This window comes from Polyodon spathula, chromosome 15, assembly GCF_017654505.1.
Source record: "Polyodon spathula isolate WHYD16114869_AA chromosome 15, ASM1765450v1, whole genome shotgun sequence".
In the NCBI taxonomy this organism is placed as follows: domain Eukaryota; kingdom Metazoa; phylum Chordata; class Actinopteri; order Acipenseriformes; family Polyodontidae; genus Polyodon; species Polyodon spathula.
In genome coordinates this window covers 8,527,904-8,542,489 of record NC_054548.1, presented here as the reverse complement: position 1 = coordinate 8,542,489, position 14,586 = coordinate 8,527,904, and the positions used below count along the sequence as shown (strand labels likewise).

The 14,586-nt window shown below is 39.5% G+C and overlaps 1 protein-coding gene across 3 annotated transcripts; it reads right to left on the bottom strand.

Annotated features, from left to right (window-relative positions):
* Positions 1-5,078: 5,078 nt before the first annotated feature.
* LOC121327973 (GA-binding protein alpha chain-like) lies at positions 5,079-14,536 on the bottom strand. Of its 3 annotated transcripts, none has more exons than XM_041272366.1 (10): positions 14,431-14,536; positions 12,146-12,249; positions 11,751-11,895; positions 10,848-10,932; positions 9,976-10,230; positions 9,344-9,538; positions 8,317-8,373; positions 7,646-7,789; positions 7,159-7,351; positions 5,079-5,705 (listed from the first exon to the last, which is right to left on the bottom strand). In XM_041272366.1, the coding sequence occupies exons 2-10, from the start codon at positions 12,220-12,222 to the stop codon at positions 5,480-5,482; spliced, it is 1,377 nt and encodes a 458-aa protein (XP_041128300.1). In that variant the 5' UTR covers positions 12,223-12,249; positions 14,431-14,536; the 3' UTR covers positions 5,079-5,479. The 3 variants fall into 3 exon arrangements, with proteins under 3 accessions (XP_041128300.1, XP_041128301.1, XP_041128302.1); XM_041272367.1 differs by lacking the exon at positions 14,431-14,536 and adding an exon at positions 14,239-14,339; XM_041272368.1 differs by lacking the exon at positions 14,431-14,536 and adding an exon at positions 12,795-13,065.
* Between the last annotated feature and the right edge of the window lie 50 nt (positions 14,537-14,586).

Sequence of the window (14,586 nt, the reverse complement as noted above, 5' to 3'; positions counted from 1 at the left end):
TCTGGAGATTTGTGGTTTTGTAAACTCCACACCTGCAGTATTGTTTTGTTTCTTAACCAATTAGATTCCTGCAGGTTCACGCCATCAGGTTGAGTTAGAAGCTGTTCTAATTTGATTCTCAAAAGGGGCGTGCCTTCTTTCTTTAGCCAGTCAGGACTGTCCCAAAGTTGAAAGGGGTGTGGATAATATATACCTAACCAATGTGCTGCTGATTGTGATGATTCTGTTTTGGCTAGCTTTTGTTGCAGGAAATTGATTGCTTAAAAACTGTATTCATGGATGACTATCGACGACATGGAAAAATAACTAAAGTTTCTTCAGGCCCAGACACTGCTGGTCTAGAAAGGGTCCAATAGTAGACCCCATTCAACCTCAGCCTTGATAACCCTGGGCTGACTGTATGCACCTCTGCCTGTATTTGATACTAATATACAAGCGAAATCCTTGTTCAATCCCAGCATAGGGATCAAACTGAATACGGCCTCACCTCTACACATACGTATTAGTTTATTATTTACAGTTTATGCTGAGGACTGGCCACTGTATTTTGAGGAGCTTTGTTATTTCTCTTATTAAATCCATGAATGGAATTTCTTCGTCCCCTATCCCCGTTCCTCAGTGGAACAGACCTGCAGTGGTTTGCGCTGGCTCTGGGTTCAGAATAACTAGTAGGGAGTCACCAATTCTTTTTTTTTTTTCTGTGAGACTGTACAAACATTGCTTTGATTCAGAAAGCTTTCTACACTGTATTACATAAATAAACTTTAAAGGAAAAAAAATGTCTGTTCTACGTTTTTGGTTTTGTGTAACGATGTAGGTTTGTGAGGAGTGGGTGGGCTGCGCAGAGGGCATCTTGGGAGATTTCATGGTTACTCAGTACTTTAAGGTAGGAGGCCAGCACCCCTAAATTGTCCACTGTTAATTTACCATACATTAGGAGTAGGTATTGCAGATCTGAATCTGGCTTTTGTGTACCAGGGTTATGTAAAACAAACATTAAACCATTCTACTAGCACAAAGCATGTGTGCAAGATGTTTTGGGTACATTTTGGACTGTGTACCCCTATGTATAAATGTAGCATAGTCCAAACCACTTTCCTGTATAGGAATAGGGATTTAAAATGTGTCCCATCATTCTTTTTGACAGCAGACCAAGATCAAACCAGTTTGAACTGGGACTCAGTCCCAGTTAGGATTGCAAGGTGGCAGAATGCTGTTCCTCCAGATGGTTTTGAAAGGGAAATTTGCCTGATGAGTATCCAATGTAAATTATGCTAGATGGGTATCAAACCTCAAACTGCAAGGAAAACAAAATGTGTAATGATATACTATAGTATCAAGGACATTGTGGCTAGACGTGAATAGAAATATAAATATTTCCATTTTTAAAGAACCACTTTGTTTACTTCCCAAATCTGCTTTCTATAGTGATCCTATATATTTTTTAAAGACATTACAGTAAATATAAATAAAAGATAAGTATCTGCTTGTGGGACACCACACAACAAACACACCATGTTATAGCATATGCCCGTATAACTCCCAACCTCTTCTTGAGCACAACCAACATGAACCGAACACCAAATATGCCAGATTGTGGTCGTGCCTCTCTGTTTCCACACTCTAATGCTGGTTTGCATTAATCTGGTCATGGGGTCCAGATTTAAGAATCTGCTTCTGGATGGTGGGGTCAGTTGTGCCCCAACTGTGCACAGAAGCCCTGGTAAGACTATAGCTTAGTATCTGCAGTATAAACAAGGAAGGCATGAATAAGCAAAAGAAGCAGCATATTTTCAATTTCGTAATGGAGGAAACTTCTAACACCAAAGACACGCTGTAGCAGTGCACTGTAGCCATTACACAAATAGAAGAGCTATGATTTAGCTGTTTGACTGAGCAAGTATTAAATAATGAGTGGTGCGCTGTTATTGACGAGGGAAGCTGTAAAGATCCTGGCTGACCCTTCACCTCACGGACCCCATGAGTGTCAGTCAATCACAAGGGCACTGGAGACAACTTCTTGACCAGCCATTCAGCTGAAGGCGATAAGGATTCGTACTGACTCAGCTGGAGTAGCTGCTTATTCAAACCATCAGAGACAAGAGTACAGACCTGGCTTCACCTCCTGGCCGTTTCCATGAGCAGACCTGATAAGACAAAGTGTACTGTAACTTGAAAACACTAGAAAATGCAACACATCCTCCTCTAAATAGGTTCAGATCATTCTTTTATCAATTTTTGTTTCACTAGCCACACCTGTGTTTATTACAAATGTCAAGTTTGTGGAAACCAGAAAATGGGTACCATTGGACTAGAGCACAGATATGTAATATATGGGAATGTACTTAATTGATAATTATACATTAATATAATTAGCAGTTAGTGTTTATCAATATAAAGTACAGGCAGAGCTTTGCTCTGGATAGGCTATCGTTTTACCAGAATGCCTTGATAAAATGACAGCCTTATGATGTAGTTAGCTGTACTTTATTTCCTAAATACCATGTTTTTCAATGAATATTCAATGTCAAAAGTTTTTTTTTTTTTTTTTTTTTTTTTTTAAAACAACTAATAGACATATACAGCTCTCCATATATAGTGCTGCCCACATCACAGAATTTTCAGATTTTTTACTGAAAAAGTGAAGCCTCATAGATGGCGTTGGAATGGCCTTGGAATTCTGGGGTCCTGTGGGACTCACATGAGCCAATCATTCTGTCAGGGACTTAATATTTTGGATATTTAATAAGACAAATCTACACAACCCCCATCCACACTCTAACAAATAAGCCAGAGCAACTTTACAAGTGCTTCCAAATGAAATGCTGGAGCTCTTTGCACCAATGTACCTGTGTGTTGTGAATACTACAGTTCCCAACTCCTTTCAAATACACTACTGAACACAAAAGTTGAAATGGCTAGCGAGTTCAGCGTTTTGACCGATTAATCTCCTGCACGAGCCAGGTCCTTCTGTCGCACTTAGCACATGTTCACTGGGTATCAATTTGTTTGTAGTAAAGATTGTAAGTACACACCACAACGCTATTGAAGAGAAAGAGTACTGTGCATGGATGCTGTCTTCTTCCTGCTGGCTATCTTGTGAACTACTGAACACACTAGCCTTTACTGTATTTATATAGTTACAATGAGCTGTCACAAACTGAAAGTTGTGTTTTTGTACCATTTCTTTTTTTTCTTGCCTGTGTAACTAATCTGTCATGTCCTGTCTTGCACAACCTCTGGTTGCTAATTGAACAGGACCATGTGATGTAAGCATTCAATATTAGCTTTGCCACGGTTACTACCACCACTGCCCCCTGCTGAAGAAATAAAACAAATACAGGGCAAAGGGAAATGGCACATGTTGAAGAGCTTTTAAGACAGTAAGCTCGACTAAGATTTTTGAACAAAAGAAATCAGGGAGCTTTGAATACATATAATCTTTTTTTTTCTACATTAAATCTGTCATGATTCAGTGCTGCAATCAAATCAGACGTATCCACTGGGCTATAAATTTGCAAAACCCATTCATATATCCAGGTTATAGAAGTCTAATCAAATCTGTCTTCAGAGAACAATGAAATTACCTGTATTTAAGTAACAAATCCATCAGCAGCTTGAAGCTGTAAGTACAAGGAAATTTAACCCAATAAACAGCACACCTAGAGGTTGCAGAAGAGAATATGTATTTTTTTGTTGACAGAAAAAAAATCAAATCACCTTAGCAAGCAAAAGAAATTAAAATGTTTTTTTTACTCGATTACATGTCCAATTTCAACACAAGGAAATCAAATTAAACACAAAAGCAGAAATTCATCAAGCTTTACTGTATAAAACAGAACAGAATACAATGGGAATATGGCTATCAAAATGTAATTATATACAATGTAAATGCTAAGGTTGTACATATGCAAAAGGAAACAAGACCAGACCAGTCACCTGGAGTGACTCCTAAACTGGTTGCACACCCTGATGAGACCACATTTGTGCGCAAACTATATAGCCCCCTGCCATCAGAACAAGACGGCAGGACTATGCTAAACCCTACACACACATTCATACACAGACACAGAAAACACTCATCTCTCACACCAATAGGGATACTCATTTTTTTTGTTCCTAGACGACTGGTAAAAGGACTTTTTTTTTTTATTGGAAATTTTTACATGTATAATAGATCCTCATATATATATATATATTATATATATATTATATATATATATATATATATATATATATATATTTTTGACACACATTTCTAGCAAGTTCTGCTAAAAAAAAAGTGTCAATTTAGGAATTTGTTTAAATCAGAAAACCAAAACTGGGTAGAGCAATATTCGAATAAAGAAAATAATTAGAACTATTTTGAAAACCTAGCACTCTTCTTGTTTGCCATTGTGTACGTGATACTCATTTCCAACAAGACATTCTGTTTTCATAGCTAGGAGCCAAGGAGGGGCCACCCTTTGAATACTAAACACTGCAGGTATACATGGGAAGTGCCGCACTCTGTTCCATACACAAGTTAAGATACAGCAAGAAAAACAAACCTTTAACCCCTTTAGCCAATCTGTGATTAATTTAACGAATTGTTAACAAACCAGATTTGTTAACATGCTCTTACATTCAGCACAACACTGATCACTTGAAACAACTCCACTTTTGAATGAAGGTTAGGTCTCCCTACAACAATTACCTTTGGTTGGACATTTAACAGCAATAAAGATGCGTTGAATCAATAATTTGTATTCCAAAAACATATCTAATACTCCTGTTAATCTAATTAAACAGCAGCAGATTTAATACCTGATCCTTCTAAAATATTAAAACAAGCTTGAAATTTTGAATGTTTGGAGACTAAAATAAAATGTTTTTGACTTTGAGCATGAGCACATGTTTTCTCTGTACCCAAAATGTCTCAGTACAGTGCAGTGCAGTGTAGTAGGTCAGCTGCATATGCCAAGTCTCTGTCTCCAGAGTGCTGTCACATAGTTAGTACAGAAGCTTCACAAAAGACCACTTTCACTAGACCCCCCCCCCCCCCCCCCCCCCCCCCCCCCCCCCCCCCCTCCCCCCCCCCCCCCCCCCTCCCCGAGACCAGATCAGTTGGCTCACGGTATTACTCATGGCGCCATGTGGCCCCCTACACAATAGTGTGTCTAAAGCAAACTGTAGATTAAGTCTACAGTGTAAAATATAACCAAATTGTTTTAAGGGTCAAAACAAGTCTTCATTTAAAAATACAGCACGTCTTTAAATGTTTGGTTCAGAGGGTAAACAGTGTGCCTAAGTGACATTCCTTGTATGCCTTATATATGTCCTATTTGGTTATTGTGGGTCTTTAAGAGTCAAACAGCTTTAATATTGGTCTCAGAGAAAGATGTCCAGCAGTCCAGGAACAATGCTTTTCATTAGTTTTACTTTGCCACTCAATGCTCCCCCTCCCCTTTCCCTCCCCCAGACTGTCCCCTCAACCCCTTCAGCTGCTGTCCTTGTCCCCCTGCATGGTGGCGAGAGTGACGGTGGTGACAGGCTGGCTCAGGCCGTGAAGCTGCATGCGAGCCAGCTTCTTTTGCTCGCACTCTGTCACAAGGTGGTTGAGCTCCCCCGCACTGTAGCCAATCAGCGTCTTTAGGTCACACACAAACTTGTAAACGAAGCGCTTTCCTTGAACCTTGCAGATCATATCCCCATCGTAGTAATACCTGAGAGAAAGAGAGGAGCAGTGAGACCAAGAACCCCAAGCAACAATTCCCAAATCAACCAGACTTGGTAAAAATCGGGTGAAAAAAAAATCTGAGTATACACACTTTACATGTGGAATATGATGTGTGGCAGTTCTGGTTTCTGATTAATAATGTCCCTGGTATGTATGATAAAGCAGAATTTGTGCAAGTTGAAGCCACATTTTCCCCAGGTTAGCTGGCAAATGTTTGGGCAATTGCTGTGCTGACGGAAATAGCATCTACAGAAGGTATAAACATGGCATCAGCACAAAACAAGCCAGGTTTATTCACCTTGAAATCATAAAAATAAAATTAACAAAACTGAACCAAGCCATCGGGAGACGCATCAAAAAAATCACACTGGACAATTCTATCAATGCGTTCCATGTAAGTTTGCCAACTAAAGCATCACCATTTTCTGTCACATACTTACAATTAAAATTGTCGACATTAGGCAGTGCTTTAGCTGATGGACACAGTACAGTCGCAGAAAATCACCGATACAATACCTCTGCAATAAACAGTGGCTGTCCAGCAAAGCACTGCGCTCTGACATACTCTTTTTATTAAAGCATGTGTAAAAGCCACACAGATGGACTGCTTGTCTCTGTTCGCTTTCTTGTTTTAGTTCTGCTTATTTATTTTTCGTGTCGCTTATTTTTCAGTATGTTCCTTTGTCAGCACGAACATGTACCTAAATGCAGCTGTGTCTCATCTGACCAACTTCTAATATTTTTGCTTTTTGTATACTTCGAAACATTCATTTTCTTTTGAATATTCATAAACTGATTAAATTCTCCCCATTCCTCATCCACTAAAAATATATTTTTGTGTAAGTACTTAAATTTAGTTTTTGATCAAGCTAGTAGTTCCTACGCCCAGCAATTGCCACAATAAAATCACTCTGATTGGCCAACATAAATCAGGTGATAGTGTGTTTGTGAAGTGACAAAGAACCACAGTTGAATGTTAACTGAAAATTAAACAGCATTTTAATTAAATTATTGTGCATTTCCTAGAAAATAGTACTGGGATAACACTGAATAATAGATAAGAATCAGATATAAAAATCAGTAAAAACCGACGTCCAGTAGAACCTCAGCTTTATGAACACCAAGCTTACGAACTGACTGGTCTACCGAATGCCCCACTTTTGGCTGCAAGTATGCAAATCACTCAACTATGCATGCAATGCAACCAGATAGGCACTCCTATGTGGCATGCTGCTCATGGAGAGAAAATTACTGAAAATTTGCATCATTATATACAACATGATAAATACAATCATACTTAATTAAGCATTTTTAAAATTGACTGTTTCTACATGTTCTGAATTTTGATCACTTGAACTCACTTGAAGCACTGGCGTTCCTATTCAGTCATACAAAAGCCTAGATGCAGACTAGCCAGTGTGAATATCGTAGGTCCTCACCTGAGGGCGCGGCTGAGCTTCTCGTAGTTCATGGTGGGCTTGTTTTTGCGCTGGCCCCACTTGTGTGCCACCAGCTCAGGCTGATTCAGTTTGAACTCTCCGTCGTCACCCACCCAGGAGATGCAGTCTCGAGCGTCCTTGTCAGTCAGGAGCTCCAGCAGAAACTGCCACAACTGGATCTGACCATTATTACCTGGGAGAGCACAGAGCAGAGGGAGGAATCTGTCACTCACATTCTAAACTCCAGTGGGGTTTATTTTTAATGTTCACAATATATGTTTCAACTTATATTCTCTTAAGTAGATTCTGTCAGGTTTTCCTACCTTGTGAGGCTGTACGGCCTTTATGGACTACCCTAAGCATATGCACAGACTTGTGCCTATCCTCTCAGTTTCCTATGCACAGCCTCCTCCCATATTACACACACAAAACCCATAATCTCCGATTCCTATGAGAAAACACACACTTGTGCTTCTAGATCTCTTACCTGTCCTGTTCCCTGGAGAGCTGCGGTCCTCTCCCCCAGATATCCTGGGGGCTCGCTGCACCTTGCTCTGCTTGCCTGTGTTATTCAGCACTTTGATGGCAGTGGGGGTGGTCTGCTGGACTGTGGCTGGGATGATCTGAACAGCTGTGTGGTGTGGAAAGACATGGAAATCAGGATCAGAATCAGAAAATATAATGGCCTTACTTTGCAAATATAGTGTGAAAGGTATGCTATGATTTACATTTCATGAGAGTATGTGTTAAAACTTAATGCTGATACTGGACTCTGCTCTCGCCAAGATAAGCCCCAACTAAAACGTAGTTTCTTTTACTGTAAAGTAATGTGATCAATCTGCATTTCTTTCCATCTGATAATAACAATAATAATAATTATTATTATTATTTATTTTTTAACCAAAGTAATAATCCTTGAGATTATCTTGGAAAACAACAGCATACAAATCAATGTTGTAATTGTAAATGCAAGTCAATTCATAAAATGGAGATTTCGTAGAGACTCAATTATGTGCTTTACTTGTTTTTTCCTTGTGCATTTTTTTCTGGTTGAATTCAACTCTGAAACATTTTTTGATTTTAGTAAGACAGCAGTGGAGGTGTATTCCAGTATCACTGTGTTTTGTGTGTATATAAAAAAAATAAATAAATACTCACGCTGATCGATGGTGACAGTGGCTATCTGTCCACTTTGATCCTGGCTGGCCAGCACGTCTGTAGAAGAAAATCACATATCGCTAACAAATCTGTACACTGAAGGACTTCTATAGATCTAAGAGACACTGATGACAATTAAAAATGGTTTAAAAAAAAACAAAAAAAACAAAGAGGGTCCTAATCTCCATTCTGGAACAGGCTACTGTCCAGTTTAAAACGTAAAGACGAAGGGTGCTAATGTCAATCACTTTAATGCCATCTTGAGCATGTTTGTCACAAAGTGGAGAGGAATGCTCTAATAGTATTGCTATGATATATAAGACACCATCATTTGAAGCAGAACAAACACCCTGATCTCATTAGCCAGGGTGAGCGAGACCCACATCAACAGTTAACATGGTGTAAGACCATTTAGGTCACCACAGGTTATCTTTTTAAGTGACATCTTAAGACAGTGGTAAGTGGATCTAAGTTGATTAGAATGAGAGATCACACCACCTCACCATTGAAAAACAAAAAGCGTTTAAAATCGTGATAAAATATCAGCACCTGTGGTACCCTCGGTTGTGTGTGGCAAAGCAGTCACAATGGCATAACAGCATGGGGTGGAGCTGCACTTACTGTGAACAGATTGTGGATCTACTTCCTACACTTGGCTACTGACAAACTGATAGAGGGGGCAGACCAGCACCACTATGGTGTACTATTTGAGGGCGGTTCAGTCATTAGTAAGGGACCAGCACAGCATGACAGATTATTGTCAAGCCTACTCTATACTTAGGCAAATATTACATCTTGGTTCCCAAGCCATTTATGAACAAACCCAAAATGTCAGGATTAAAAGCTTAGCATTACTGAGGACAAAAAACATTTGCTTGGTTCACAGAATACTGGTAGATTCTTGTAATGCATCAATTCAGAGCCCAAAAGTTTCTCACATTGGTAACTCAAAGCACAGACTCTCTTCTGCAGTTTACTCAGCATGTTTTGGTAAATCAAAGCACAGACTCTCCTGCAGTGTACTCACACTTGCGCAGCAGCTCCAGGTGGCTCCAAAGGATCTCTCCATGGGGCACACGCTGCAAGAAGTCCTCTTGGGTGAATCCGCAGAGATCTCTACCAGGGATGTGGATACCAGCTACATCCACGTCCACCATGCTGAACTCCTTCATCACCCACACCGCCCAGTGGATCACCTGGTCTGCTGTCCACTGCACTGGGTCTGGGGAGCACACAGCCAGCCACTCGTCAGGCAAAAGTCACAATAAAATACATACTACAGGGTTTTCCATAATGATATTGCCTAGGATGTCCATTTATAGGACACCCTGTACAATATGATATGACTACGACAGTATAACTATTTTGTAAAAAGGCAAAACTTTTGTGAGATCGGGGGAGCATCTATTCACATCAACTAAAGAATCAACCTTCAAGAGTCACTGGGTGGACTATGTATTGCTTTTGGTTATGTTTCACAATACATGCGACGTTGAAACACAATGAGTTGGTTCCCTGGAAGCTATATTCTCCAACATACAACACGGTGAAGTGGCACTAGCACTGTTTAAAACCTGAATGTATGACTGTGTGGTCTAACACAATAACACAGATGGGTGTAAGATGAAGGACACCACTAGTGTTCAACAGGTTTCTCACCGTAGGGGATGCCCAGTCGGACTTGTTCTTTGCGGTAGCCCTCAAGGGCAGCAGCCCAGCGTGTGACCTGCTCGGAGGTCTCATCGGCGATGATGCCCCCAACTATGTGTTTGTTGCCATCCAGGGTGATGACTTGACCCTCCTCTACCAGCTGATCCTCTTCCACGACCCCCGAGTGTGCATCTGGGTCAATCACAACCTCCACCGTCTCCACCGGCTTCACGATCTCCAAGATATTCAGCTTGGGCTCCACGCCTGCCAGGGGAGACAGCCACAGACACAGAAAGGGTTAAGGGACAGCATACAGGACCCGGCTCACTGGCACACTAAATATAGGCTCATAAACTTCAGTCTTATAATATCTGAATAGTATAATCAAGTTACCTGGACTGTTCCCCACTAAGCAGAAACTGTATTTTCTGATGGGACTGCCCAGGGTAAAAGAACAAAGGACATTTGCGATCTGAACTTGAACATGCAGGTTCACATCCCATTTCCCTTTTCAACATCATTGCAGAAGTAGTAAAGATCTGAAAATCTGATGACTGCAGTCATTGCTTGATAAATAAAGTCATTCACCTCCCACTTCAATTGTCTACTCTTATTAAATGTATGTGTGTACCTCTACATTAGTAATAGATTTGAACCTAGCGTATAGCTCCACCTGGTAGTCCTCTGTCGTAACTGTTGTTCATTTTGTAAGGCACGGGAAAAAGTAAACTATTTTACGCACAATGCTACTGCTCAGCATGTTACAATCAACCAAAGCACAATGAAAAAATAATTAAATAAGAATGAAAGATGGTTTGTAACTGTTCAGATTCCTTGCAAATCCCCTGGTGCTCCAGTGGGCCTAAATGAGAAACAATTACCTTGTCTGGAGATGACCTGCACACTGAGCTGGACAGTCCCGTCAGTCTTTACTCCTTGGTCAAATAGGCTGTGGTCAGGGTCCAGCTGGAGGAGACGGACAAGCAGACAAATGGTTAGACAGGTAAACTCCCAAAACTGGGGCTGGCACACTCACTACAAAACCTGCTGTGGGGTAACAAGAAAGGAACAGATTAGAAATATTAGCAGTTGTCAGCAGAGATCTTTCACACACAGACAAGAGTAAAAAATAGGGGGTGAAAATATTAACCAAATACCTGTGAAGTCGAGTAAAACATTCCTTCTTTGAGGGCATTTCGTTTCTGGGATTGGGTTCGTTTGGCCATTGTGCCCTTTACTTTGAGTGTTTTGTTTAAATCTTTTATTTGTTAGTTTATTAAAACACTGAGTGCCGTTGAGTCTCAGTTTCGCCCGCAGTTGCTGTGTGTTGTGGATTCATTTCCTGGCCTGACGTCACCCCTACAGCCACCCATACAGAGTGGCAACCTAACCCACTTAAAAAAAACACTTGTATACTTTAGAGAATGACTTACATCAAAGAGATATGAGACATCTGGAAACGCAGGGAGACAAGGGTATGACACTGGCTCTTCTTTATTTATTAAATTTTATAACTATAATAATGGTATTGATTTGCTTACTTATTATATTTAGTTTGTGTATGTGTATTTGTTTTACTTGTTTAATTGTCATTATATTTTTCTTTTCAACTGGTTATGTATACAGATAGTTCATTACATTGCAACGTGCTTTGTTTGTAACCTGTTATTTTGTTGTAAAAACAAGGAAAATCAATAAAATAACTTAATAGAAAAAACCCACATCATCAAGTAAACTAATTAGTTAGGAATAGATACAGTTGTGAAGTTTGTTTTTTTATTTACCTGAATATCTTGCAGACAAATCTCATGGCCTTCCAGCGAGCACTGAAGGCGGGGCTCCAGCAGTTTTTTGAGGTTCCCGATTGGTTCATTAATGTCGATGGCCTGGGTGACAAATTCAGCTGTTGCTATTGTCTGCTCCACAATCCTGCAACACAGAGACTCTCCCTTTAACAGTTGTAATAAAAAGCAAAACACATACAAAACCCTAATTATATTAGGTATTGTATGTGGGTAAGAAATGTGCGCAAATACGTCAAGCACAATTGAACTCCAAGCTGTCTGTTGGCGAGCCAAGATGTATTGGGACAGAATGTGTTATCTGTCATGGTGTATGATGACACTTTGAGAAGTTGAACAAGCGTGTGTGGGTGTTACGAGTGCGGCTGAGTGCTCACCCTTCTTCCATACACTCCTGCTTCTCCTGTCCGTCTATCTCAATCTCGATCAGCTCCTCCGTCTCTCCCTTCGACATGGTTGTGCAATTCTCCCCAACGCCTGCCTAACAAAACACACAGAACTACATTCATTACACTGCATTCAAAGTCTTCAAATAGAAACATCTTCACCCCCCCCCCCCCCCCCCCCCCCCATGTTTACTTAGACTAGTAATGAAAAGCTCTTTGGCAGACTCAACAATCTAGTTTCAAGGAAGTCTTTGTACTTTCAAATTATAAATTAATTGCTCAATTTTACAAATAATGGCTGACTTCCACTTGAATTTTCCTGTGTGTATTATAATTGAATTGTAAAATGTATTGGTTTGTAATAGTTTAACAAACCACAAAATATTCTACCAGAAACCACCTTATAGCAAATCTGAACCATAACTGCACAACACAGTAAAAACATTAAACATTATTATTACATAATTTATTTTAACTTTACATGAATCAAGGTATATATGGTGACACCAGATATGGTATGGTCTGGTCTCCCTCTGAAAAAGAACACTTTTTCTCCCCCTTAATGTTTCAGTTTTTATATGAAGTAATTTAAGCTACAATAAAGCACAATATTTAAAAAAAAAAAAAAAAAAAACTGCACCTGAAAAACAATTAGATTTCCAGTACATTTACACTACAGTGCAAACCTCGAATCAAATGAATTACCGACCCTGTTTTCTGAGTAACATCGGTCACAGCGCTAATTAATCAAGACCTTCTTTAACAAGTGCATTACGTTACAATTTTTGTCTGGTTTGCATTATTGGCAATAGCTTCGTGCAGTGTACGGAAAGCTTCTGGCAGTTTCCATTCTGTTCGGAAAACTATGTTATGTATTTGTAACGTCTGTCACGCATAATTTCGCTCATATCTTTTTTTTTTTTTTTTTTTTTTTTTTGCTGATGACATTATTTCAAAATGTATACCATTAATACAGTAAAAAATTAAACAGTATATGAAATCGTGCTTTTTTTGTGCCAATGCAGTCCGACAAGAAGGCCATACTGCCTTGGGTAGGACAACTACGACTGTGTTAGGCCCACTGTTAAGGAACTAACAGAAAACCTTTTAAAAACTTTACAGAGTCCAACTGAAATGTTGAAAAACTTATTCTGAAAATGGTTGGCGTTTTCAAAAAGATGTATAAACTAAAAACATCAATGTTATCACTTTTCTTTTTTCCCCCATGGGTCAACAACGTAGTTTTTAACGTAGGTGTAAATAAACCGCGCCCTCTGCACGCCTGTGGCCCAAACAAGCCATCACAATGCTGTTTATTAAATTTAAAGGCATATCAAAATAGACTTATCAACTTTTAAAGAAAGCTCTGCCCGGGGTTTACCAGACATTCCTGTATCAAATGTGAAAACTACAAACGGAAATGGAAACAAACGGAAACAAAACAGAAGATGTTGTAAGCAGGCCGGAAATCCTGGCAGAGATATAAACAACGAGACTAAAGTTTCAACCGTTTGAACCAAGGGATATAAACTAACTGTACGTACTAAATAATATATCGGACAGACGGAGAGTTATTATTTAACGCACCCTCTGTCCCCTTTCCTCAACAGAACCTTTACTCGCAAGGTAAATACGAAAACAAACACAGAAGATGCCGTGTACTGGTGTGTATCGTCATCACCATCAGAGTACTTCCAAATGATTCTGTCCAAAGCATCGATTCACCGATAAAATATTAGTTATACTTATTATAAATGTACTCCCCCCCCCCCAAATGCAAACGGGTATTTAATGTTGTATTTAACGCTTTCCACACAATTTGATTTCTAATAAGGGAGTTAAGTGATACCAGCATTGATTAAATCTGCCGCTGTCCAGTAAACACAAAAACTTCTACTCTGGGCCTTAAGAAAACAGAGATCTGTGTAAGCAATACATTCTACTAATGCTTCAAAATCAAGTTAAACATTAGTAAAAGTTACTAAACCACATAAGACCAAAACACTGTTTGACTACAATTCTATGTATACACAAAAACAGATGCCTACAAAAAGAATAAAGGACTGCACAGAGACGCGTATTACCGTTTCGTATAGATAGCACCACAACGTGAACCTAGTCAGAGCCGTCGTTTCTTGTACAGATATAGTAACTTAGCAACACACTTCTGTCTGAGAAAGTGCGGTAACTGCACGACTACGACAGTGTTAAAACAGACAGCGTCTCGCTGATTTTAACAGACTGGTATTTTAATACCGGTATTGACCTTAACTTACCTTCAAAATAATTATTTACAGAACAATTTGTCCCAGAATTTAGTGACTCTGATTCTAAACTGAATTCAGCGAACTAGTACTAGAAGAGAGGGGGTGGCTTGGTGGGAACATGGCCATGCAAAAAAAAAAAAAAATTCAAATGAATATAAAACATTT

Bases quoted from the DNA above. Each gene is read 5' to 3' on its own strand.
- LOC121327973 (XM_041272366.1), bottom strand. From the start codon at position 12,222: ATGTCGAAGGGAGAGACGGAGGAGCTGATCGAGATTGAGATAGACGGA. The intron at 10,231-10,847 runs GTAATTGTTTCT...CTCCCCTGGCAG, and splicing joins GCAGGTCATCTCCAGACAAG to GCGTGGAGCCCAAGCTGAAT. The intron at 9,539-9,975 runs GTGAGAAACCTG...TGTGCTCCCCAG, and splicing joins CCGACTGGGCATCCCCTACG to ACCCAGTGCAGTGGACAGCA.